The sequence below is a fragment of the Sturnus vulgaris genome, chromosome 1 (assembly GCF_052056855.1).
Source record: "Sturnus vulgaris isolate bStuVul1 chromosome 1, bStuVul1.hap1, whole genome shotgun sequence".
NCBI classification, from domain to species: Eukaryota; Metazoa; Chordata; class Aves; order Passeriformes; family Sturnidae; genus Sturnus; species Sturnus vulgaris.
This window is the reverse complement of record NC_142243.1, coordinates 114,654,601-114,681,892: the sequence shown is the minus strand read 5'-3', so window position 1 is coordinate 114,681,892 and position 27,292 is coordinate 114,654,601. Positions and strand designations below refer to the sequence as shown.

Here is a 27,292-nt window from a genome sequence, read left to right as displayed (position 1 = left end):
TTTATGTTGTAATACACTACTTCTTTCCAATAACATTATTTACATTTTCAACTCGTTAGGCTTTCACTTGTTTACACTGAAGGCTCTGTATCATAAAGTTGCAATGAGGCTTACACAAGCCTGAAAACCAGTATCTACCTGGTATCCTCAGAATTCCATAGAGGTGCCTGGTGATTCTACAGTAACTGAAAGCAGACTGAAGATAGCACATCATACCTCCCACGTCAGAGTGCACAGGGGGACATTAAAAACCTCTGGCTCTTGCCATACTGCCTAATCACAAAGAACTCTCCCTTATTTTACTTCACGCCTGAGGAGAGTCTCCACATATTAGTCTAGGCCATTACAGAAAAACACTTTACACATGCACAACTACACACGACAGACATGAGTTCAGAGGATCAGACAGGTGCTGAAAATCATGTACATGCTTAAGCAGTTTCCCCCATTAGAAATATACTGGCTCAGCACACCTGATGGTAAACATTACACCCAAAAGTCTATTGATTTTTTAAGGCATTGTATGCAGCATTGAACATTGAGATATTGGGTATTTTCCACTGCTCTTGCTACAGATAACTGCAGCTGTTACAAGGTACTATGCAGCTGTTCTTAAGGACAGTTTTGCAAGAAGCACATTTACTTTATTTTTCCAGGGATAAACTAACGGTTGTTGACAGCAGAAGTTGCATCACAACAAACCAGTAATAATGACAGGAATAGAAGGATTACAGCAGTGAATCTATTTGTAATGTAAAAACTCACCACACTTGCCATCACATCTGAAACTGCAAAGCCTTCACACTTTGGCAGAATAGGCAAGGTTGGAAGGGACCACTGCAGGTCATGCAGTCCAACCTCCCTGCTCAAGCAGGGACACCTAGAGCTCTTTACTCAGCATTGTGTCCAGATGGCTTTTGATTATCTCCAGAGAAGGAGACTCTACAACTTCTCTAGGGAACCTGTTCCAGTGCTCAGTCACCCTTACAGTAAAGAATTTCTTCCTTATGGTCAGGTGGAACCTCCTGTGTTCCAGTTTCTGCCCGTTGCCTCTCATTTAGTACAATTAGACATATTTGTATTAAATAGCAAAGAGACAAATAGATACTACGTTTTTAAATGTAGTGGAAAGTCTGTGTGACAGTGCAGAGGAACCTTCTTGAAGCTGGCATCTGATAAGATACTGCCAATAAAACAAAAGATCTCACATCAAAAATTACTAAAGCAGGAGGTAACAGCAGAAAGGCTAAGATGAAGCTGAGTGAGACTGCTGCAGCTGCTGGTGAAAAGGCTTTCTAGATTACAGCCACTGCAAAAACAAAGAAATCCCTGAATGAAGAAACCTGACAGATTCAGTGGATAAATCCCTGTACAAGGAAAATTCATCCTTTTATACCATCCTGAAATGAGAACTGATTTGCAGCTGGACCTTGCCTGTTTCTTTAACACTCACTGCACACAGTTGTAACCACAGTCATTAGAGGCCAGTTATGCTCGAGGTTGTCTTTACAGAAAGGAGTCCTGTGGACAGAAAACCAACACAAAAAGCTCCTATGCAGTGCTGACAACACTGTTCTTACTTTCCCTTTTGACTTATGCTGTACTTCTGCAGCAAATACCACGGCATCAGAGTGCTGCAACTGCGGTGATATTTGTAGCAAGCAACACAAAGGCTCTATCTAGCCAGAAACTGAATCAAGATTAATCACAATGAGGCGCACTGCCATGGGGAAAAAAAAAAAAAAAAAAGTCCTGTGATTCTGTGATTATAATACTGTGAGAAAATCATGTTTTTAAATGCTGCATGTCAAATCTCTTTTGCACTGTTCCCATGTTACTAAATAGCCCTGAAATGTTAAAAATATTTTTTATTATCTGTACATGTCACTCACTTCTGAATGTCATTTTACATTTACCACAAGGATCTGATTTGACCTAAAATGATTTGTGAAGTACTCTAAAGAGTCTAGACGAAACTGAGGCAATCCATGTACATTTTATGACTTGAATATTGCTGGATTGTCATTGAACACAGCCAACTGCGTATGTTTTGTTGTTTTCATTGCAGTTCCCTATGTCAATGCAAGTGAAATTAGAGTAATAGAGATGTACTCTGATTGGATTAGGGAATTTTTTTTTTTTTTAATTAGAGGCTTCCTGCCAATGCTGAGATGTTCTGACCTACATAGATGTTTATGATGGGTCTAAAGGACTGATTTAGACCCAAATCTGAGTACCTGTTATAAAGGCTCCTCATAATTCTGTTTTGTGCTACATATGGCTTTAGAAAACTTACCACCCCCAAAAAAACCTTATTATATGAGAGGCAGAAAAATGCTGACTCTTTTTCGGATATTCAGTTTCCTCAAATGTGAAAATCACAACCAGAAGTATTCCAATAATAGGCACAACTTTAGCCAAACCCTCTGATATGGCCTAATAACTAGCAATGCATTGCACTGCATACTGCATAGCTTTTAGAAATAGTTAGAAATTTATTCACTAACCAGTTATTAAACTGGGGTAGTTCCCAAAAATGAAAATAACAGTTTGAAATTCCAGGGCAATTATTTAGTGCTTTGAAGATTTCAGGGCACCTAAAGGTCCACCTGAGAAGGACAAGCCACATTCACTGACTCACATGTGCCAGTCATACCTGCATTCACTCAAATCTGCCAGATGTATTTCCATACCCTCAGTAAGACTGTTTCTCCAACTACATGCTCATTCCTGCCGCCAGTGAAACTGTGGCAATGAAACAGTAACAAAATTCCTTTTTTTTTCAGTGTTCACCTTCGCCATTGCAAGTACAATGCAACAGTAACACCTAACTACACAATGTCTTAATTAGGGCTGAAAGTATTTGCACAGTCTGAAAGGCTCCTCATCAATTTCTATGAGGAAACAAATGTAAATCTTACAAAAAAGCTTTCTTGGCAAAGGATAAAGGTTCAAGAAAGGCAGACATCAACTAGCTTGCACAAAATGGAAGCAATTCAGAGCCTGTGGCCACCAGCATTTCCACACAGGTTTATTCACTCTAGTTAGAAATGAACCACAGCAGTGCACAGCACCCTCAAACCACACCTTAGAGCAGTTGAACAATGCAATAATAATGTTTTCTGCTGAACAGACAGGAACTAGTTAACATGGGGTAAGGACACACAAATTTCAGTATAAAAAGAATGTTACTACAAATTAAGAAGGCATTTTATTAATGATGGACAACTCAAATCCTTTGAAGTAGACTGAACGAGTGGAACCTAACTGTAGCAAGGCTGCAATGCTAAAAAACGTCACTGCTTTTACTTACAGTTATTACCTTCCCCCTGCCAAGGCTTTTAACTCCAAGATCTTAAGCTTGAATTGCTGCTCTGATGCCCTGAAGGAAGATATTCAACCTGTCAAATTTTCACAATAGACGCTGGCAACTAGTCTACCTTTCACAATAGACAAGGGGATTGTGAAGGAAAAAAAAAAAAAAAAGTCGATTCAAAGGAAAATAATTCTCAGACTTGTACAATAAACTCAAGTCAATTAGAAACACCTACATTTTAGAAAACCAAAGATGTCTATGACCATTTTGTAACTAGAAAACCTCTAGAAAGCTGATGAATGAACCAACATTTAATCTTCTGTTAAACAAAGTCTCAATTCACCCAGACAAGCAGGAACTTCAATTCTCCTTTTTTTTTACATTTTTCCCCTTATGGGAAATAACAGATAATAACAGATTACCAAGCAAACGGGTAAACATTGCTTTAATCCAAGAGATTAAAAATGTGCCATAAAGCAAGGTAACATCAGTGCTGACTGCTGAAGAAAGGATGCCTTGAGAGGCAGCCCATGCAAGCAAACCTCAGTAAACCTAAGTACTGAAAATAACAGGGGAACCTATTACTATTTTGCTCCCATGAGTTGATGGATGAGTAGTTTCACTTTCAGAGAGGAAATTTCCAAGTTCTTTAGCAAATGCAGATTTACAGAATTCACAGAATTTCACAGAATCACAAGGTTGGAAGAGACCTTCAAGATCATTGAGCCCAACCCATGCCGTAACACCTCAAATGGCACCAAGTGCCACATCCAATCTTTTTTAAACACATCCAGGGATAGTGACTCCACCACCTTCCCAGGCAGACGATTCCAGTACTTTATCACTCTTTCAGTGAAAAACTTTTTCCTAATATCCAACCTAATTTTCCCTTGACACAGCTTAAGATTGTGTCCTCTGGTTCAGTCAGTTGCTGCCTGGAGAACGAGACCAACCTCACCTGGCTACAGCCACCCTTCAGGGAGTTATAGAGTGTGATGAGGTCACCTCTGAGTCTCCTTTTCTCCAGGCTGAACAACCCCAGCTCCTTCAGTCGTTCCTCACAGGGCTTTTGTTCCAAGCCCCTCTCCAGCCTTCTTGCCTCCTCTGGAAGTGCTCAAGTGTCTCAACTGAGACAAGTGCCTCTTCCTAAACTGAAGGGACAGAACTGGACACAGCACTCAAGGTGTGACCTCACCAGTGCTGAGTATAGAGGGAGAATGCCCTCTCTGGTCCTGCTGGCCACACTATTCCTGATACAGGAATACAGTCAGATTTAGGAGAAAATGAAGATAGTAATGGAGGAGAACTTGCCCCCAAATGCACTGGCCCCATGTGAGTGGAGCCTGTGAACTTCCAGGCAGAATACCATGGGCACAGCCACCTGCGTCTACACCAAGGAACAGCTGCCCGTGATTAGGAAGGGCTGGGCACAATCAGAACCCCAGATAAAGAGCAGCCAGCAGTGCTGGGCACTGGCATTGCAGGGCACCGAGGCACTGTGTCAGGCAGAGCCCAGCAGGACAGCAGCCACGCTGCAGCTCTCAGCTCCTGCCCTTTCCGCCTTTTAAGTCCAGACAACGCTGCAGGCAGGCAGGGAGTTTCAGCAGGGATGAGATCCAACTACAGACAGATGAAGTCACCAAATGAATTTAGTTTTGACCTATCCGGGGTTTTGCTGTCCCCCCCCTCCTCCTCTCCGGCATGTATACATTCCGAGGTGAAAGGCTAAAGTAACATGCTGATTTACTCCAAGCATAACCTAATGGCAAATGAGATTTTGTAATAGTATACAGCCCTCCTGACAGGGGGCCTGAGCAGCCTCCAAGTGCCTCACAACCCTGCAGAGCCAGGCAAGGGAGGCAGTGAGTCAGCAGGAGACAGGCACTGAACATTCACAGGCTCCAGAAGAGGACAAGTCTGGGAAGAAGGAAAACGGGAGAATTCAACAAGGGGAAGTGCAATGCCTTTCTCCTTACACATAGCTGCTGTTTCCTAACAAGAGACTGCAGTACACTTTAAAAACCCTGGCTGTCCAAGAGAAGAGCACTCCCATTGGAAACCTCTTGCACTAGCTAAGGAGGGACTGCAGTACAGCTTTCCCACTCACAAATGATGCACTACAATAAAGAGCACAAGGACTTTGTCATGCATAAACTCTTCTCTCTCCTACATTAAAAAACAGTGTAGATATGCACTGATTTATGCATTGCAACATTAATTCTAACCTTAAACTACATATATGATAGAATCACAGGGTAACATGAGTTGGAAGGTGCCCACCAAGGATCATTGAGTCCAACTTGCTGCTCTTGCAGAAAATGAGGCCCTTTTAAAGCAGCCTTCTAAGGCCACCTTCATTTCAAAAGTTCCCAGAGTGATACCAAGTAAGGGACAAGAAACAGCACAGCAACCATTCATGCAACCATCCCAGGACCCATGGGCACAGCTGCCAGAGCACAGTGTGCATGACAGAGCTGCTGAGGTATCAGCCAGGCAGCCAGCTCCACTCCATCCCTGAGCAAGCCAATTTGGCAGGAGGGTGATGACACTCATCAGGGGTATAAGACAACATTTATTTTAAGTCCTGAAGCTGTAAACAAGTATGTGACAACAGATGAAGCAACAGGCAACCATGCTAGCTGCTTTCACTGATGCATCGCTCTCTAAAACATGGCTGTGTATTTTTGTAATGAAAATATTAAGTTTTAATACGGTTGCCCAGGCTTCCCACTGCTATCACAGTTCTGCTGCCATTTGAGGGTAAAGGAGAAGCATCAGGCTTTCTGCTGGGAATGCAGGACCAAGCTCCAGAGAACACCTGTGGCACGAACCAGCTGAAAGTCTCCTGCCAGCACTGTCTCTGCAGACCACGGCACCAACACACTGCAGAGCTTTTTACTAGGATCTGAGGCCAACCTCCCTCTTCTCCCTCAACCACTGGTGAAAGCTAGACTAAAAATAATAATGAGGATAATAATAAGTCTTGGAGTTCTGATGTCTCCAATGTTGTTGATATAGGCCCAAATAAATACCCCTGTCATTGGCTTAGTACAAATTCCCTACAAACCATTTTTAATATTATTTAGACTGCAAGTGTTAAGACTACCAGCCACAACACTTAATTTTGGTTTTGGATGCCAAGGTAACTTGACCTCTTCCCTTTTTCTCATGAATTTACACTATAATGTGAAGAATGATGAAGAAGCACTCTTAAATTATTCTAGTGCTCAATATACTACCCATAAATGACGTATCTTAAGAATTAGTCCTACCAAGTACTATCTAGAACAGGCTGAACTTCAAAGTGCAATTGCTTAACTGCTAAAATAATTTTGGAGCAACTAAAACTAGAATTCACTAATCCTTCATGCAGTAAATTGCCCTGTAGGAACATTCTAGCTCAGCCATCTGTGATTTATGTAACATATTACTCTTGCTGTGTGCCAGTTACCACAGATTGATTTTACCATTGTTGTAGTACCAACATAATTGGTGTCTACCAGCATCAAGTAAAGATTCCCCAAAATCTTATTTTTCAACCATGTTGGTCTTTGAAGGTCTGTGAAGCTGCCACTTTTGGACAGATGTTAACTTTTAACATCTTTTGCCGATCTAAAGGGGGAAATCCCCAAAGTTTTATTTTCTAAATAATCTTCTTTAGAAGGTGCTTACTGCTTTGATGTAACTGTGGTTGCAGAAACTGAATTAGTTACAACACTCTTCATCTACTAGCCCCAGTAAAGCCTTGCACCTTAAGCTAAGAGAAGCATAGATGTACTGTTTAATAGGATTTGGCCTCCTTTCATGGAATATCTTGAGGTCAATTCCTAAAGTGTATTGCTTCCAGCTGGCAAACAGTGACATTACCAAGCTCAATTCTCACAATAAACAAGGAAGAAAAAAGTTTGTTGCTTGAATTGCCTTCAACTACATGTAAGTGCAGTTAAGAAGGTAATCTGGGTTGCAATGTGAATATTTAGCTCCTTCGACCCTCTCAGTGTTGCTGTAGGCCATGCACACAAGACAGCTCTGCACCACTCCCTGTAAAAGCAGTCAAACTAAGCAGACATCTGACATACACACAGTTTAAGAACTGTGCTAATAGTTAAAACATTTTCTGCAGATTAAATTTATCAATAACGCTAATATTTTCTGCTTGAAAAAAGCTACAATCCCTTAAAAGCAGAGGGAGCAATTTATCAGCTGTTAACTTCAAGGCATAATCTTGAGTTGCAATGTACATAATTAATTTTATGATGCAGCAAAACTATGCCTTTGCCTTGCTGTGTCTCTACAAACTTTTGATCATCCCTGAGTACTAAACTGCAGAAGTTGCTCCCAGTGATTTAGAGAAGGCAATATGAAATTATATGAATATGAATTAATATGCTGCTGCAGCAGTAGTATAGCTTTCGCAAGAATTAAACTAGAAAACATTTCATATTGATGAAGTCATACTGGGACTGCATACACATATTTTTCTTTTCCATTTGAAACCTTTGATGACAAGGTTGATTTCACCACCCTGGAAGTACAAAAGGTTGTTTCCAGATGATACTACTTTCATTTTTAAAGCACGTGATTTTGTTATTTTGTTTTTTAAGTCACGAGCTGTTTATGTTTATTAGAGTTACAGAATGGGATCCTAAACTGACTTGGGTAGGCAGGAAACTCCAGAGAGATCTGCTCCAGCCTCCTAGTCACTGCAGAAACATGAAGAGAGGGCTGCAGATGATCCCATTTGTCTCAGTCTCAAGTCCCTCCAAGGACAGATATTCCACAGCCCCTTTGGGTAACTATTGGTGTTTGACCGTCCTGGCTGTGTAAACATTTCTCCCAATATCGAAAGTACTTTTTATTGCTGCAGCTGCTGACAGCCATTGCCTCCCCTCGTTTCTCTTTCTTTAGAGAAGAACCTGGTTCTATCTTCTTTACACAGAATCTCCTACTAGACAGATAAGACTGCAGTGAGATCTTTCCCTCTCCTGAGCTGGCTCCTGACCAAACACAGCTCACAAGCTCCAGCCCCCTGACCATCCTGGTGTCCCTCTGCCACACTCACTTCACTATGTCATTGCGCCTCTCAAAGTGGAGAGGCGTGTGAGATGTGCTCTCAGAAGCACCAGAGGGGAAGAATCACTTCCCTGGAGCTGCTGGCTACACGCCTGCCAATGCAGCCCAGCATGGGCTTGGCCTTCTTCCCTGCAAGAGCACACTGCTGACTCATGTTCATCTTGTTCACCAGCACCACCAGGTCCACACCGTGTAACCCTCCAGGAACAATCAGGGGGTGTGCATAATGTGCTAGTGGAAAGAAACACCTCACCATATTAAAAATAGAGCTGCTTGAGAGACAAGGCAGTTCTACAGCATCCCTGCTGCTGCGGAACTCACTCCACACTTGGGAACCACAGATTGAAAATGTGCACTAGAGAGCCAAACCTCTGCAGGCAGAAATATGCAGAAAAATGAAATGGTTTGAGTTGGAAGGGACCTTAAAGATCACATAGTTCTAGTCCCTCCGCCACAGGCAGCAACACCTTCCATTAGACCAGGCTGCTCAAAGCCTCATGCAACCTGGCCCTGCACATTTCCAGAAATGGGGCATCCACAACTTCTCCGAGCAACATGTTGCAGTGTCTCATCACCCCACAGTAAAGAATTTATTCTTAATACCTAATCTAAACATATTCTCAGTTTGAAGCAATTGCCCCTTGTCTTATGACAATATGCCCTTATAAAAAGTCCCTCTCCAGCTCTCTTGCAAGCCCCCTTTAGGCACTGAAAGGTTGTTCTAAGATCTCCCCAGAGCTTCTATTCCCCAGGCTCAGTAACTCCAGGTGCCTCAGCCTGTCTTCATCGCAGATATATTAAAGGAAGTAAAAAAAATTTAAAACAATATTTCTTATGCCTCCTTGAATCTGACAATTGGCACAACATGAATGTGTTTACTGCAAACAGTGTATTTAGATCCTGATTCAGAATCTACATCATGTATAACTTTGGAACATTATTATGGGCAAGCAGCGATCTGGACCCCAAACAATTCAATTCAATAAAATATAACAAACATCATTCTGCATAACAAGATTTCCAATAGAATGACTAATTACAACTGAATGCTATCCTTTTGGGAAAATGTATCCCTTCCATCCAACCAATTACCAGTGCTTCCCTGTTCTCAGCACTCCTACACACCATGGTCTTTCTGTATACACAAGCTCCCGTGGGACTTTCATATCACTGGGTTATGTGTTCCACTTCCATACAAACAATTACTCATAGATTCTATAGTTATTTTAACAAGCTATGATTTGTGTAACACTGAATCCGTAAGTAAAACAAATGAGTATTCTACTTCAAATATTTCAGTGCTTCCTATTCATGATATTACTGGACCAGCTCCACAGAGATTAACCTTAAGAAGCGAAGCATAACAACTGTGTAAGATTTGCCTAAAATGAATTTTCATTCCCCCAAAATTGTTTAATACATACTGCCAGCAAGCCCTTCTGAGCATCAACACTGCATTCCAGAGTGACATGAAAGAATTTGCATTCATGTGCATCTCTGAATAATTACAGCTGCTTGGGTAGGAAATCTGTATGGTACTAAGGAATCCTGCTGCAGAGGGGAAAATTCACTTGAGTTGCTCCTAAAAGATAAAACTGAAGTGCACAGATCTCAACTAAGGGTTCCGCCACTGAGATCTCTCTTAGGGTTCCAAATTGCCAAGAAACATAATATTGAAAATGAAGCCTCAGAAACAATACAATGCAAGGTGGTCCAACACAAGGACAGAAGATCAACAGTACAACCTGCATGGCATATTTTTCTCCAGACAGAATGATTTGGCACAGTTGTAGGATTTCCTACGGAAGCTACATCCTTAAGTCTAGATTCACTGATGAATGTTTACACTTCCTGTTTGGATAGCATAGCAAAAAACCAGATTTAACACAAAAGCACCCTTCGCTAATTGTGGGGCTCTATAGGAGACTAGAAATTATTTCAGAGTGGCTAAACTGAGACGTTTAATGGGTGTGTTTTCAGTATACAGAGCCTTCTCTACAAAATATTTGATAACCTAGTACACCACTAGAAAACTAGACAAACTTCTGTCAAAACAGCACAGGCAAGATTTTAATCTTGAATTAAATATTTCATAGCACAAAACAGTAGAATTGTGCTAAAAATATTTCTTTAAAAACTAACCCTTTTTTCAACTCCAGCAGTTAAATGCATGTTTAGTAAACTTTTATAGCTGATATTCCCTTTCCCCTCCCACCTAATTACGAAGAAGATGTTTTATCAGTGAGTCAGGCAGCAGAGATCTGAGCAAGATCCAAGCAGCTACGCAGTGCGCAGCTAACACCATCCACAGAAGAAACACGGATGTTTTCCATTTACATTCCCTAGCACTGATCCTGGAAGTGAGCGATCAGTGCTAGCTGGAGGCCAGGATTCAGGGAGCGAGGAGGATGCAAGCAGCCAAAGGCTGTCCCGGAGCAGTGCAAGCCTTGCTGCTGCTGCTGCTGCTGCCACCGCGCCACTGCAGCCTTCGTGCCAGCCCACTCAGTGGTTGGCGTGATTGAGAACAGATGTGGCCAGACCACTCGTTTCCAATTATCAAACAAAGGCTGAAAGTTGCACTTCCAAAATGAAAAGCTGGCACACTATTTATCTGCTTCCTTACCGAGCCTTTGCTATAATTAGCTTTGGGCATGAGGAAGGAGAAGAGACTGTCAAGTTAAACTAACCTCCTCACTAAACTCCAAAACCTCTGAAGATATTTATAAAGAGTCACACGTTCAAATGCCAAGGCTTGAAATGTAGATCTATCACACATTTTCTTTGTTTAGTGGCTCCCAAAATAAGTTTTATATCACAAAAGGTTAGTCTAGGTATGTCCCCTGGAAGAAAATTCCTGTGGTCCAGATGAGTTAACTGCATCTCTCTCAAACGAGCCAAAGAAATAACTTCAATCAAGGTCTCTTGCTCCACAGCCCCACCTCCAAATCACCTTTCTTTCACCATGCAGCATATTTTTCAGTGCCTGTTTTCTAGGAAGACTACATTGAAGACACTAGACAGAAGCCAAAATGTGTTTCTGAAAGTGCCAGCATCAGGTTCAGTTCTCGCATATCCCAAACTTGCTCCTTTTTCTGTTAATACGCCAAAAACACATTGCTGTTGCTATGCAGCTCAACAAGGTCGTTTAAAAAAAACCCACATCATACAACAAAAACCATAAAACAGCCTCCCACCTACAGGATGTTTCTGAAACCCAAAGAGGCTGGGTGCAATTTAGGCATTCTCAGATCTTCATGGTGAGAGCACTTCGGTGTAAGCTGAGGAGTTTGTGCTCTCTGAAAACTACCTCAATTTCCTTACACAAACTGGGCTGTCTGTGGAGTGTTTTCTCCTCTCTCTCCCCAACTGCCAAAAAGCTACCTCCGTCTTAGCCCCTGATTTAAACAAATACCTCCAGCCTCCAAAGCATTATGAAGGTATTTCCTTCAAAGAAGATCTAAATCCAGGTCAACAGAGAATCCCAATAATGCAGGCAGGGACTATCTAAGTTTCAAACTACTGATGCAGTATTGAGCAGAGTCATCCTCCTAACCCTCAGAGACTTTTACATGCACTCACATGTGATTCTCACTTATCTGCAGACAGTTTCACCTTGTGCTTTCTGAGAGCGGGATCTGCCCAGCAGAAGATTCTCACCAAAACAAATCTCTCTAGGCACAGTACTCCCTAAGCAGAAAACAAGATTAAAGAAGAACAGCAGTGGCAGTAACAGGAAGACAGCTTTATGAAAGTGAAAGAAGAGAAAATAGAGGGTATCTAAGCTGACAGGAACCAAGGAAAGATTTCTGCCATGGTCCCTCTCTAATGCTGGCAAGTAAGCTGCTGGCTCTAAGTCATCAGGATGGTCTTCTCCCTGACAGTAACTATCTTGTTGCAATCCAGATGCTTGGGAGACTAGGGGATTATCACAACTACAAATTTTAGAAACGCACAGGCCAAATTTATGGGGTGTAATTTATGTTAGTTTGTTGATGGCTTTTTTAAACGCTTGTTATTGCCTTTTTCCTGCTTTCAATGAAATCCAGGGCAAAATTCTCATAATCCGCAATAAAACTGCTAGGTCAAGAGCAAATGCCTCTGAAAACAAAGACTGACTTACTAATATATTTAATGGCATTTGCTTTGTCTGGCATTTGTAGTTTCAGAAGTCATGCCTATCTGTACTGTGAAGTGAGAAGACAACTCACTGCTTTTAGTCTGTATCATCTTTCCAGTTCTCAATTATATATGTTAATTTTATCCACACAAATGATCTTTTTTACTTCAGTGTAACTACCTGCTTACCATATTCAGTGGAACCTAATTTTAGAGCAAGAAATTCCTTGTGCCCAGCCATAGGTCTCCCTTTGAACCCTGAGTAAAGCCACACGTGTGGAAGGCACAGAGTCACCAGAGGCAGGGGCAGCTCCTGCCGAGGGAAGGATGCTCTCTGCTGCCCAGGGCCAGCCTGCATCCGGCAATTCACTACGACTTCAGAAGGCAAAGACCAAAACAGATTTTGCTACAACGTAAATCTTGACTTTCAGCATGGAAGTTATCAGCTCATACTGCTGTAAAAGGCAGCCAGATATGCTCTGTAACACCCCACAACTTATTCCAGCAGTGGGTGAGGAAGTCACCACTGCTGTCTAGCTTTCATTATTAGGCACAGCACCATCACTCCTCTGCTTACACAACAATTTCTAGAATGAAGACAACACTTAGGATAAACAAATACTTAAAACAGATAACATTAGAAAGGTACACACTCATAGATAAAAGCTAAAACAGAAATACTCTTTCCTTTTAGCTTAGTGATTTGAAGAAAAATAATCAGGAAGTTGGCCCCTTCCCCTCTGCTTCATGCAAGTTCTGGGTATAAAACTAAATATAGCCACGGAATGAAGGACCAGAAAATCATTTTTCTAGCAACACAGAGAGACAAAGTAGAAGTTAAGCACAATATCCTGCAAAGGAAGGTACAACAGCTTGTCTCTTTAGCACCAGGGTGGTTTAGACAAGGTATGCCATTTGAACCTAGAAGTATTCACTCTTAATACTTTAGCTTTTAAAAATATGATGAGCTGACAAACCACACAAAATACCTGGAGTGTGGCAAAAAAACCCACTGCAAATATGTCATATTAAAAAAAAAAATTCTCCACACAGCTGTTGATTTGTTTTCTCATTGAATTATTTCAGCCATCTTTGAACACGGAAAAACTATCAATAAATGTAATACCATTCTCAGAAATTACCCCAAGTCTACTTCAGGCCAACAAAAAGACACCTCAGTACCAAATTTTAAACAGTCTCCTGATCTGAAGCACATGAAACAGCGTTTCACTTGAGCAATACAGATTGATTACAGTTATTAACTCTGAAAGGTAACATCACCCTGTGACTAAATTTTATGCCAAAGTGCCTGGTTTCCATTTACCAGCTAAGTAAAGCTGGATGAGAAACTTAACACCTTGGGCCTGTATGTCCCAGTCTGCAAAATATAATATGCCATTTGGAAGACTTGGGAAACTATTTGTGGCTTTGCATACAGAGCACATGGCTGGGACTCGTGGTATAGGCTCAATTCCTTGCTGCATCCTCAACTCTGTGGATAATTTACAGCAGCTCCTTCCATGTCAGCTTCCTAATCTGCAAAACAGTGCAACCTGCATCTCTTTTACAATCTGCTTCAGGAGTAGGATATTAAATATTTGGTAAAACCTGGTATTGTATATAGCATAGGGGTTTTTTAGGTCTGAGAATATCTAACCTGATGAACACAAATTTTCTGATCAGTAACAACTGTTTTAAAATATTTATGAAACAGAACATGTTAGAAGTTGTAAAATGAGAAAGCACTTCTGTTACTATAGGAGAGAAGATTGAAAGGCAAATACTGAACCTCTACACACATGGTAGATGCAGGTTAACTTAGGAGAAAAAAAACAGGATGCAGAAGTGTTTTAGCTTTGTACAACTGCTCATCTGCTGTCAGGCTTCAGGCTGTGTTTAATGACATATTTATTCCATATTCCTAGATGGAAGAAGCCAGCCCAACAATCAGAGGCATAGCAACCTGATGTGTCATATAGTGAGGTCCTATAAGCTGCTCCAGAATTCTGGAATGACACTGATTGTCCAGTGTGGCAGCAGGCACTAAGGTGATGGAATTCATCTGTTGTATCCAGTGATCTCCTGCTTCCACTCACATTGAACAAGGATCGAACTTGCCTAGCTACTAAAGGTTGTCATGGAAGTTAAAAACCCTTTTTTCCAGTATCAAGGAGAAGTTTCACCACAGTTTTCATGTATTTTCTGTAACGTTTCCCTTCTGTTATGCCTGACATTTACTTCCTAAAGGACTTTAGCTACAGATGGAAGCAAGTTAAGTATCATTCTCCCTTTCTCCAGGGGAAAGGAAGAAATCAACAGATATGGGAGTTATGACTCTGCAGAACATGGTAAGTTTCCAAAAGGAAAAAAAACAAACCGACAACCTAAATAGAATTCCCCAATGGAAATTTTTGTTTGTGCATTAAAGGTTTGTTTCTGAAATATATTGAACTGGATCACTTTTTTACTGCCCAAAAAGAACACACATCAGTACACTACATCAGTAGTTCTGTATTCCTTTGTATTGCACTAGAGGACGAAAGGCTGTTCAGATGTAGAGTATCTTCACAATTTCTGGAAAAATGGGCAAGTTATAGTTATATTATATTAAGATATAGTTATTCCTGTCATCATGCGCTGAACACAGCAACCTCACAAAATGTCTTTTCTAGACACAGTTCAGTGTATGATATGACAGACAAAAGGACATGAAAACTGACTTGTTGATGACTGCAGAAGAACACATACAAACCTACTGAGAAAGAGTGGAGAGCCCCATGTAACAGAGGTTTTCCAAAGAACTCTTCTGAAGGAAACAAGTTAGCAATCAGTGGTACCTATGACACGTCAGAATAACTAAATGTAGATGCATAATATTTCAAATCTATTTCATATTTCTGCTTAGCTGCAAGATGGAAATACAGCTTTCCCCTAAAACAGGATCTTGTACTACTCAGCTGAAATTTCAATATAGGAAGTGAGAGCTCCAGGCTTTCTACAAGTAGAAATAGGTCCTTGCAAAAGCAATTTTGCTACTTTGTGCTAAATGTGTACACTGGGGCTCCACTGCACAAAGTAAAAGCAGTTTCAGAGAGAGACACACACTAAATTTTGTGCAATTCAAACTAACCACACACTGGGATCTCCGATGCATTTCACGCTCACCCGTCAGAGTGTGATCAACAATGAGATTCACTGTTAAGGTTATTAATGGCCAAATGCCGTGTAGTAGCTCTGTTATTCCTCAGCAGAAGAAAAAATACTGCGATTTTCTTCAGACAAACAAGCCAAGCCATCCACGCTTGTTTTCATGTATTCGAGCTTACAACTCGCCACTTTAGTCAGATATTTGAGAGCAGCATCATTTCCTGCTGCTCGAAAATCAGCTTTAAGGGGCGTGTTCTCTGCAGAGGCACTGCTTGCTGTCATCCAGGCAGCATTTAAAATAACTGTATATTGACATAAGGAGCCACCGGCCGTATTATCGCCCTTGGAGTCGGCAGCAAGGAGCACATCAAACCAGTTGCGTTCCGGGCTGCGCCTCGACCCTTATCAAACAATGCAAACAATTTTAATGAGCTTATCTGCCAGAACATATTGTCAGAGATGTTAATGCAGAAGCGCTGCCAGCAACGCATGCCAAACGATTCATCAAAAATGCCTACAACTGCGACAAAAGCCGGGTGTCCCCCCCAAACGAGAGACGATAAATAAACACAAAATGGGGCTGGCGGGGAGCGGGGGGCGGGGATGGAGCCGCCCTCCCCCGCGCACAGGGAGCTGTCAGCCCCGCGCCGAGGAGCGGGGGGCGGCTGTCACCCCACACCGGCGTGAAGGGGCGGGCACTGCCCGGTGCCCGGTGCTCGGTGCCGGTGCCCGGTGCGGCTCCCCCGGCCGGGCAGGGGCTGCCCGTGCCCCGCCATCCGCGGCCGCCGCCTCCCGCGCGGCGCCGCCTCCCTGCGAGATCCGCAGCGAGGTGCTGCGGCTTTTTTTCCAAGGGGAGCTGGCTGCCTGCGCGGGGGGCGTTCTTGCCTTCCTTTTGATTTCCCCCCTCCTCTTTTTTTTTTTTTTTTTTTTTTAATTATAATTTTTAACCGCCTTTCTTCCGCCCGGGCGCGGCGAGCCCCCGCACGCATCCCGCCTATCCCCCGAGCGCTCCGCAGCCGGACAATGCGGGGCCGGGGGAAGAGGAGGGGGCTGCAGCCCGCCCGCCTTATGCAACCGCGCCGCCGCAGCCCCCCCGCAGTACCTGTAGGAGCGCTCCCCCCGCACCGTGTGCTTCCTGAAGGGGATGATGGTGGTCCCGTTATCCTGGATGATGTCGTTGTTGTTCTCGCCATTTGGGGACAGGGCTTGGGTCGGTCCGGGCATTGGCGCTCCCGCCGCTCCGCAGAGCCCCGCGCTGCCGCTGCTGCTGCTGCTGCTGGTGTGCGGAAGGTGGCGGCAGCCGCGACTCTGCCGCCCGCCCGCCCCGCCCCGCCGCGCGTCAGCCCCGCCGCCGCCGCCGCCACACGTGACCGCCCCTCGCCATGGCAACCGGCCGGCGCCGCGCTGCGCCCGGGGACGGCAGCGGGCACGGAAGGCAGCGAAGGCAGGGAAGGGAGAGAGAGAGAGACAGAGAGAGAGAGAGAGAGAGAGAGAGAGAGGGGCCCGCCCCGCCCAGCGCCCCCACACAAAGAGCCGCTCGCCCCGGGAGCGCGGGGCAGCCGCCGGGCCCCGCGGCGGAGCGGCCCGAGCTGCTCGGCGGCCCCCGCTGCTCGGCGGCCCCCGCTCGGCGCAGGCACAGACAAAGCGCCGGGCCACCCCGGCCGCTCACACCCCGGCCGCGCTCGGCGGTCCCGCCACCCCCGCGCCTGTGCCCGCACCCGTGGGCGGCACAGAAACGCCGCCTGTGCCGTGGGGACCGCGCTGTGCCCCTGCCCAGCGCCGCCTGGCACCGCTGCGTGTGCGCCCGGCTTGTGCGAGACCGGCCGAGACCGCGGCGCCCGATGCCTCATCATCACCCTCCGCGCCCCGGTACCTCAGCATCGTCCGCTTTTTCCCCACGCCAAGGATCTATCGGGCTCAGGCTCCGTCCCTTGAAGGATTCCCCGCGCCGGGCTGCTCGGTTACACAGCTCCGAGCCGCAGCAGGGAACACCGCCCAGCTCTCCCCAGCATCTCCCCTCGGCGCGGGTGTGCCGGGGCTATGGCCATCCCCACCGCACAAAGCCCGCCCGCACGGGCTGCAGCTCGCAGCAATCACAGCGTGGGCTTGGCGTTTCATACGGCAAACGCTTTATTTTTAAAAAGTGCATAGATATCAAGTGACGTGAGACTACAAGATGTAAAAAATCATGGACTGCTAATAATAAAACAGCACAAGAAGGTCTTGTTATTTTATGCTCTTTTATCCAGGTTCTTGTGTCTGCTATTCCGCCTGCATTTCCACGCCAAGCACCAGGATGTTCAAGTCACCAAGCTCTGTATCCCTGCTTACAACTTCGCTGGAGAGCACAGTACAACACCTGACAAGCTGCATTGCACATTTCCAGCATCCTCCCGCTCTCAGGCTTATGCAGAAAAAAACGTTTGATGGCACATCCTTTAAAATCTTCCTTGGATCAGAAAAAAAAAAGGGAAGAGACCTGCCAGGGCAGTAGCACTGAACTTCTGGCACTACTAGTGCCAGATTGGTGCTAGCACCACCAATCATACAACCCTCATCTCTTCCTCCCCTTCTTCTAGCAGAGTTTTTGCATCCTCCCCAGGCCACTTCCCTCTGCAGAGCTCTATGATTTCTGCATATCTCCCCTTGCCTAAATAGCAACATGCTTCAAAGTTTGTCGTTACCACAGATCAATGCTGGTCATCCTCAGGAGCAGACTCGAACTTCACTGTGGTCTAAACCTACCCTCGAGTCCCAATAGTGCATTGAAACAATTCTACCACAGACCAAAATTACTGTCCAGCTGTTTACAAATTGTTGTCTCTAAGCAGAAACCAACAAGGGTGGCTATAGGCACAGTCTTTAAACGGATCTGTATGACCTCAAGGCTGTTAGATGCAAAATATTTGGGCCAATCTATTAACATCTTAAAAAATACACACCCGCAAATCCAACTTTCTTTAAAAGAGAATTTTAAGGTGGTAGGTCAAAAAAAAGCCATGTGAGTATTTCTAATATGTTCTCAGAGACATATGCTGATATTTTAACTCAGAAGTTCTGAAGTATGAGTTTGATCAGGTTTCTACCTCAGATTTTTTTCTGCATAAAGAAAGCGACTTAATGAAATTTTAACTAATCTTCACCTAATCTTTCAGACTGAAATGACACTACTGAAAGCTTAGTTTACATGATTATATTCCTAATATAGACCATTCACAGAGAGCTTATAAGGTGAGTAAAATCAATAACACCAAGTGCACAACACTTGGACTGCTGAGAATCTCCTTGGGTTTAAATCAGATGTATAGATTAACACACATTTTAGAGCAATCTCTAACAAAGCTCAAGTTAGTCTGCCAATTTGCCACTGTGCTCTGCACATCAAGACAGGGAATCATACTTTCTGCCAGGTTTTCAAATATACTCAAATTGATCTTTCAGTAACCAGTCTATGGATATTTGCAATTGGCACACTTAATTGAAAAATGTTTCTTTCATCTGGTAATTGGAGGAAGCTACATTTGAGCCTTTTTCAAAACAAGCAACAAAAAACTTTCTGCTGAAAAGGCCAATAAGTGTCTCAGTAACTCTCAAGAACATGGAGAAGCCAGAAATGCTGTGTAGTGATAGAACATAAAAATAATCTATAGCAGCTCTGTATCTGCCAGACATAACCCTACCTGCTCTGCTAGGGAGCAAGCAGTAAAACACTCTGCAACCCTAACTTGTAAAAACATTTTTATTTCTTCACCAGTGGCAAAGAACAGAAGCTTCTTTATTGACGTCTCTAAAGCTGTTTAAAACATGTACCAACAAAGCTACAGAGAAGTAGTGCAGGTGAGGAGAGCATGGCAGCCTTGCTTCAGACATCTTCTTGCCTCTGCATTGGGACTCAAGGTCAGAACACACGCTGCCTCAGCACAGTACCTTACCTTTATGGAGGCTGAGCCAGGCATCAGCAAAAGAAGCCTGGTACTGGTTTTCAGAAAGCACATATTTCAATGTGCTTCTGTTGATAAAGCACAGCCTGGGGGGCTCTGGGTGCAATGTGGATTGCATGGGTGCAATATGCACAGCATTCCCTCTGCCTACATCTCTGTTTCTGGGCACTGCTTCGGCCCACAAGCACAACTCCTGTCTTTGTGTGCTGGAAACCACCAGCGTCTTCTTCCCACTTCCATCATTCTGAGCTAGAAGGTCTCAAAGAAAGAGGAAACCTGTTGCTGTTATTAGGTGTCTATACATCTGTGTTGCCTTTATAGATTTTTACATGCACTAGGCATACAAATAGAGAATTGATCTGAAGAATAAAAGGTCAGCCTTGGTGTTAATGAAAAGCCCCACCTGTGGTATGCTGAAAGTACCAAAATCTGGCACTCAGAAGTGATGTGCTGACTAAGCAAAGCAAAGAGCCAGGAAAGCAATTAATGCCAAGGGGTGGAATTACAAAACCTGATGTAATAGATCTTCAGCACTGAGACCACAGAGGCAATGGCAGAAAGGGACCTATGGAGGTCATCCAGTCCAATCTCCCACTTGGAGCAGGATCATCACCAATATGAGATCAGGTCACATTTGGCGACATGATCATAATCAATCCAATCTTGAAAATCTGCAAGGATGGAAATGTCATGTCCTCCCAAGACCACCTGCTCCTGTGCCATACTAGCCACACAACAAGTGCCAGGCATACAGCTGATGCAAAAAGCATCATTCTACCACATCACATGCATTCCAGTACTTGGATTTCTGCTGTGGTGAACCAGGTAGAGAGAATACTAGCAAGTGCTGGAATAGGCCTAAACATCATTCTCTAAAATCTGGTTCCTCCTTCCTCTTCAGAGCTTTTGTTTTCAGTTCCTCTCTCTTTACTTGCTCTAAGCCTCCCTTACTGCAGTAGGAAGGCCATGAAACCTAATTTATAATGCCTGAGAGTAAAATCTTCTAAAAGGCCAAAATGCAGCATTAGAAAGACCTCAGGCATACTCGAGCCAGAATTTTATATTAGGCAGCTAATGTGGAAATAAATCATAAATATTTTAATGCTGATAAGCGATCAATGTACAGCCTCTGACAGCAGAGGTGATGGCTAAGCTAGCAACTTCTGCTGATACATTTGTGAGGGGATTAAAAAAACCCACACAGACGGTTTTAGGGAGTATTTCATGACATAGCCAAACTATAAATACAATTAATGATAGCAGAAATTCCCCACTGCCTGGATAACTTTGGGGTGGTGGGAGGAATAGGGAGTGAGACTAAGAAAAACACATTTAACCCTAGAGTGGCCAGCAAGCATCCCTCATCTCTGACATCTCTGTTCATAGTCAAGCTCATAAAGGAGCCAGTGTGATATTGCTTGCAGTCTTCTCAGAATAGAGCCCAGCTACAAACTGCAGCAAACATCAGGCAAATAGAAGTATTTTGGGCCATGTACATCACTTTTCTGAGGACTTTCATGAATATTCCTGTCACAAGTGCAGTTTTTTCCACTGGAGAAAAAAGAAACTGAGACAGGATTTCAGAAAACGGTTGGAAGGTAGCAATAACTTTTGGAAAGCAGCAGAACTGAGCAATGTAGTCTGCTTTTCTAATTTAACTATTCTCATAGTGTTCCTTTATCACAACAAAGATTAACAGAATTCTGTAAAGCCACAGATTTACACACTGTAGATTAAAATCAGTTAATCATAGTTGACTCAAGTGCATGAGTTTATAAGAAATCCATGCAGAAACAGTCTCTTTCTCCTGAAGGAGTTGCCCAACAGTGTTTAAAATTGAAAATAAGTGAATAAAGAAAATCAAGAAGAAAGTTTGGGAAGAGCTAACTGTTAAGTCTTGGACACACCTTGGTTGTTCATGAAAGTCCCGATTCATTAAGGTACATTGACATACTTTATTCCCAGCATGAGGAATAGGATGGGTATAACCATGAGCATACTTAATTAGGCTGCATCAGAATCAGCCTAATTTCTAAAGTTGCATTTAGCAGATTAGGAACAGAAGATTTAGGAGATCCAGATTTGCACGTTATCTGTGAGAAGTACAAGTGAGTATCTGCAACTGAGTGTCTATTAGAGAGCACTGGCTTGTGCCAGCCTAAACTAGAGCACAGTTCTAACCTGTGACAATGACATATCACACAGAAACATCCAAAAGGGCTCAGCAACAGCGGTGTTACTAACTCAGCAAACATGTATCAGACTTGAGGTTCATGGTAAGCTTCAAGCTGACCTGGGTTAGGCAGAACTCGTGCTTCCTATCTTGCTGACATACTGTCAACAGCACTGATCAATCCAAAGGAAAACAGAGTGGCGTAAAATCACTTCGGGTAAAAATTCAAAACTGTAACTTTATGGACTTTCTTTGTTTATGCAGCACTGAATGAATTGTCCCACCACCATCCTGCCACCTCATTCTATACCTTATATTTCTGGACTTTCAAACTCACTATGACAAACAGCAAATGATAATTTTGTCAGGACAAAGAAACACTGCATGAGTTGTATTAAAACAGCTACTTATCACTCCAGACATCCTGTAGACAAAGAATGAGCTTCCCACCCTTGGGGATTCTAGCGTTGCCACTTTAAGCCAAGTCTTGATTATTTGCCTTCCCTGGAGGGACACAGATAAAGAGGGGGGAAAAAAAAGAGAGGGCTGTCCCGGTTACACATTGTGCATGGACCACATCCCTATGAGGTAATTCAAGTCTATTTTTAAATATACAGACATATTTATATTTCAGAGCTCACATTTAACATTTTAAAAAGTGTTCTGTGCCTGTGAGGAAGAATAAAATAAATCTTGGAGTCTTTGTCTGCTAAGCATACTTGAAAATTTAGTCTTATGAGCTGCAAATCCAATCTGACCATTAGTGCATGAATTGATTACTAAAGAGAAATATCTTGTAGAGCCACAAACTGTGGGTATTTTCCTTTAGAAAGACCACAGTTACCTTTTATAGTTACTGTAGAAATCAAATAGAAATCAGGGGATTAATTCAAGATTCAAGTACTGTCTACAAAACAAGGATTTATGTTCACAGGAAAAGGATTTCAAAAACCCTTGAATAGGATATTTTAAGACTAATTGTGTACTTTTAGTATTCATTCTTAGATTAAAATTAATAAATTGGTTTAGTGGACATTTGTTAAATCTAATTAGCTAAATCCAGCTGCTTTAAAGAATAAACTCCCCAAATTCCTATTTAGAAAGAAGCATTCTTCAGTATACATCAAAGGATTCCTTAGTTAAAACATGAGAAGTTCACACCAAATAGCCGGAACATTTTTATCCAGCACTTTCTACATAACAAAAAGCTCCCGTGAGAGCAGGAAATACTTCAGTGAGGAATGGTTCCAAAGAGAAGGAATTTTTACTTCCATTAACTCCAGACTAACCCAAAATTTTGAATTCTTTAGTGTCTGTTACCTTTGTTTTCAGTGATATCCACTGGGCTAAAGCATACCTTGTGGAGCTACTCTCATCTAAAGACCTAGAAATGAAGGCTGTGATCAATAAATATTTTGAGTAAGGATTCCCGTGTCTTTAATACTGGTTGAAAGGAATTGAGACTGGAGATTGACTCATGGCTCATTCACATGCATTTACACGGAATTCTTTGGCTGGAGCTGTTCTAGATGTACCATTACCACTTCCATTAGCACCGAGGTGTTAACTAGTTTTCTAGGCTTGTTTTGTCAGAATTCGGATGTAAAGACTATTGAAAGCCAAAATAAAAACATAAAAAAATGTTCAGGTAATCTGGATTCCTACTTTTTTCAGAGGATGACAAAATTTGAATTAAATGAAAGTGAGATTAGTATTCTAGAAGAGAAAGATTTGGGATTTTCATGTTTCCACACAGTACAGTTTATGACTGTTACCACCAGGAAGAGTCAGAGCTTCAGACATTCGTATCTTAAACAAAACCAGTAAAACAAGTTATAAATGGTAAAAGCCTGGAAGGGCTTGGAAATGGGAGAGACTAAGTCTAGCATTTATTTTCGTATTTTCAGCTCTCGAGGAAACTTTGGCTTTCTTGGGGCTCAGTAGGGGCGTTTGGAAAAAGGTAAAAAGATGATAAATCGAATGTGAGTGGACAATCTCCATCTTTGATATACCTTCTTCCTGCTCTACACTGAAAATGTTAGTGATACACTTTAAAGGCATTTCAGTCAATTGATACAGACCTGTCTGACCTGCTCAAGATGCTCACCACTGCTAAAGAGGAAGGGAGAAGGCTGGCACAAGAAAGTAATGTTTCCAGCAGATGGTCTGTTAAATTTTACTGGATCAAGAATGTTTCACCAGCTAACAAAGACTGGATCTTTACAAACTAGGATTTGAAAGGGTTACTTTGTCCCAGGAAACTGTTAATTAAGTGTCAGTCCTCCCACACCCAACAAAAAGCCAACATAAACAGTATTACATGCTCTAGCTAATGTTAAAAAAACCCAACCATTGCGCATTCATGCCTGACCAGGACGAAAATCACACTGCCAAGTCATTCAGTAGTCTGTGAGTGTTTCTGTGATTGCAAACCCCAGCCCAAAAACCCAGTGCCTTGCTGAAAAATACTCGGTAGTTTCCTCAGGAACCTAGAGTGAACTAAATCACGCTCTTTCAGAGGCAGGGTGTCTCCTTGCCCGTGAAATTAGCAAATGCCAAGAAGTTACACAGAAAGTGGTGCGTGCTTTTCTGTTTGTATGCAATCTTCTCCTTTCTCCTGCTAACTGCTCTTTATCTGGGATATTCATAGTATTTTACAAAAACTGATTTCTGTCACCTTTCTTAATTTTGTGAGCACAGAAACAGGCCCTGCTGTTATGACCAGCTTCTTCAAAACATTTACTGTCACAAGTCTGTGCAAGCATCATCCTCAGCACCACTATGGTGCATCTCCATCCTATCTTCCATGGTGGCTTTCTAACCTTTTCAGTACTTCCAGCTTTGCAGCTAAGCAAATGCAATCTCTCTTATCCATTGCTACAACTAAATGAGCGCCTCTTCCTTTTTATCTCAGGATTTTTTCCACACCTGAGGTTTCTCCATTGTTCTTTATCCCATTCTTTCTCACTCTTCCTTTGTCAGGGATAATCCTTTGTAGGCGTAGCAATTTCCACTTCCCTTCCTCAGCCACCTGCAGAGAACCTGGGTCAAATTGGTTTCCTTCTCTCAGACAAGTCCCCAGCACACTTATTGTCCAGCTACCGTACTGTCATTAGCTAATTACGCCTCATTTCATCCTGGCCGAGAGGAATGGGCTGCAGCCCTGCCTGCTGAGCTGCATGCACCTTCACACGCAGCCACCCCAAGAAGTGACACCTGTATTTAAAGGCTGCATCACAGCCAGCATTCGAACACCTCGTGTGACACATTGCTGCCATTAACACACCAAAGAGCTGAAATCCCTGGGGCACCTCAGCGCCTCTGAAAAAACTAGGCTGCCAAGGATTTGTTTGTGATCTCTAGCTCACAGAGAAATCAGGGAGTGCCTCCTCTTTGGGCTAGAGCAAATACATGTATTACACACAACACTTTTAAACAGAAGTTTGTCTTCCCATAGACAAATAGACTTGCTTTCAGCTATTTCAGGCTCCTTCCCTGCCAAATGCAAGCATCTGAGGAATTCTGCTCTTTACTTTCTGAGAATTTCTTACCCACATGCTTTTTAACTTGCTGTTAAGAATTTAGAACTGTAGCACACTTCTAAAGTAATAGTTTCTATTTGCAAGTACTAGAGCATTTGGGAGCAAGAAAGGGTTCTTTGAGTATAATTTAATTGCTACTTAACACAATACCCTTACTAATCTGAAAGTTTTCATTTTCTCACTTATTGATGGAAAACAGACTCTTTCCCCTGGCAAGTTAATGCTCATTATCATCTTAGTGTTTATGCTAAGTCTTTATTAATAAAATAGCTTTCACATGAAGAGGAAAAATAATTTTCATAGACAGCTTTAATCATGTTACACTTATATTAGTAGTCTGAATTGAAAAAAAATTAGAATACTTGAAAACTGTGTCACGAAAATTATGTTGCTGACAGACATTCCCTAAGAGGACTTTTGGAGCTTGACCTATTACACCGAGTTTCCATTAATACTTTGGGCACTTTATTAACTTAGGGCTGCAAGTGCTTTATTTAGATGCTAGGACCCTACAGAAGGCTTACATATAATTTCTGAAAACCTGAAATTTCAAGTTACCCAAAAAATGTTGTGAATTAAAACTGTCTGGGAGGAAGCTACTGCTGGTCTGCTTTAGTGGTAGGTGCATCTCTTGAAAGCAATACATGGAAATACTGGAGGCTTGGATAGGAGAAATAAAGGGGCAAGAAAATTTCTAAACAACTTACAACAGTAAATTTTCCTCATGAAATCAAATTAACAACTTTTTAAAAAATCACATTCAAGTAGTAATTAAATTAATAGTGAAACTGCTGCCACAAATTTGCAGATCAGGTGGGATACCAGCAGAAGTAATACTGTGACTTTATTTTATTTGAATGTAGGGAAGAAATTAAAGATAATATAAAGTTCACACCCCTACTCTGAAATAGAGGGAGGGCCATTAAAAATGTACATGTCTCCATTCTAAGCAGACAAGAGCATACAGAAAGTGCATGGTCTTACTGAAAAGATAAACAGCTGGATTTACTTGCTTCCATTAACCAATGACCCACTTGTCAAACATAAGCTGTAGATTTAAAAGAGTGATTATGTGAAGCCTCTTACATTACACAAAAACGATCCTAGCTATGAAATCAGATCAAACCTGAAAATGCTTGAGCACAGTCAATATTGTTCTTTTATATAGACACAAGACAAGAATTAGTTATTTAAAAACCTACAACATGATGTAAGGGTGGTTTCCTGTAGTGCTGCTCAGAAGGCATTTATCTCACACATCCCACTCAGGTCATTAGTGCTGTGCCAAATCCAGACCTTCTGTAAGAGGATGAAGTTCTCATGGAAGCCACTGCATAAACCTGAAGATGGGGGCACTGCCAGCTTCCTTCTATGAGGAATGGGTACTAGGAGGCTTAAAACTGGTGCTCCCCACAGTAAATGGTACCCATGACATGTACCTGGCCTGTCTGATGACTCAGAGAGGATTTTTACCACAGAAGCTGTGCACACTTTGGTGGCAGATCTCCAGCTGAGGCTTTTAAGGCTCAAGCCAGCTGTCATTGACTCTGCCCCTGTGCCCCTTTGCACCTCCCACCAAACGCCTGTTCCTGTGCCTGCTCCAGGCTCAGGTAGGAGCAAACATGCAAGATGCTAGAGATGATTACAACATTCGCATTTGAGTGCAACAAATTACTAGGTCCCAAGACCTGAAAACCTCTAATTTTGCCACCTTGTACTATAACACAACAGCAATATCCACAACATACTTCTTCTCATACTTGACTTAGTGCTAAATAAGTCCCTAAGAAGGTTGAAGAAGCCATCATTATAAGGAACAATTTTACTGTAAGAACAACTTATGTGTTGCTTCCACCTGACCTCATTAATGTGCTATGCATTGCCAGTGACTCCCACTTCACTCTGACTCAGTACATAGGGTGATTTTCTGCAAGCTGCAGATCATGGAGCAACTGAACTGTATAAGAATCCAAGCAGTCAGCTA

The 27,292-nt window shown here is 42.7% G+C and overlaps 1 protein-coding gene across 4 annotated transcripts in view; it reads right to left on the bottom strand.

Moving 5' to 3' along the window:
• MAPRE2 (microtubule associated protein RP/EB family member 2) overlaps window positions 1-27,292 on the bottom strand; it is a 98,920-nt gene that overhangs the window by 40,527 nt on the left and 31,101 nt on the right. Inside the window, exons 1-2 of one of the 4 annotated variants that reach the window (XM_088174706.1) lie at window positions 17,526-17,744; window positions 16,755-16,928 (exon numbers count right to left, since the gene is read on the bottom strand). The exons of 1 other annotated variant lie outside the window; for it this stretch is intronic. In XM_088174706.1, coding sequence (XP_088030832.1) covers window positions 16,755-16,928; window positions 17,526-17,533 — 182 coding nt within the window. In that variant the 5' untranslated portion in view covers window positions 17,534-17,744. Of the gene's footprint in view, window positions 1-16,754; window positions 16,929-17,525; window positions 17,745-27,292 lie in introns of those variants that run through there. 2 more of the 4 variants (XM_014874328.2, XM_014874329.2) reach the window with 2 other exon arrangements.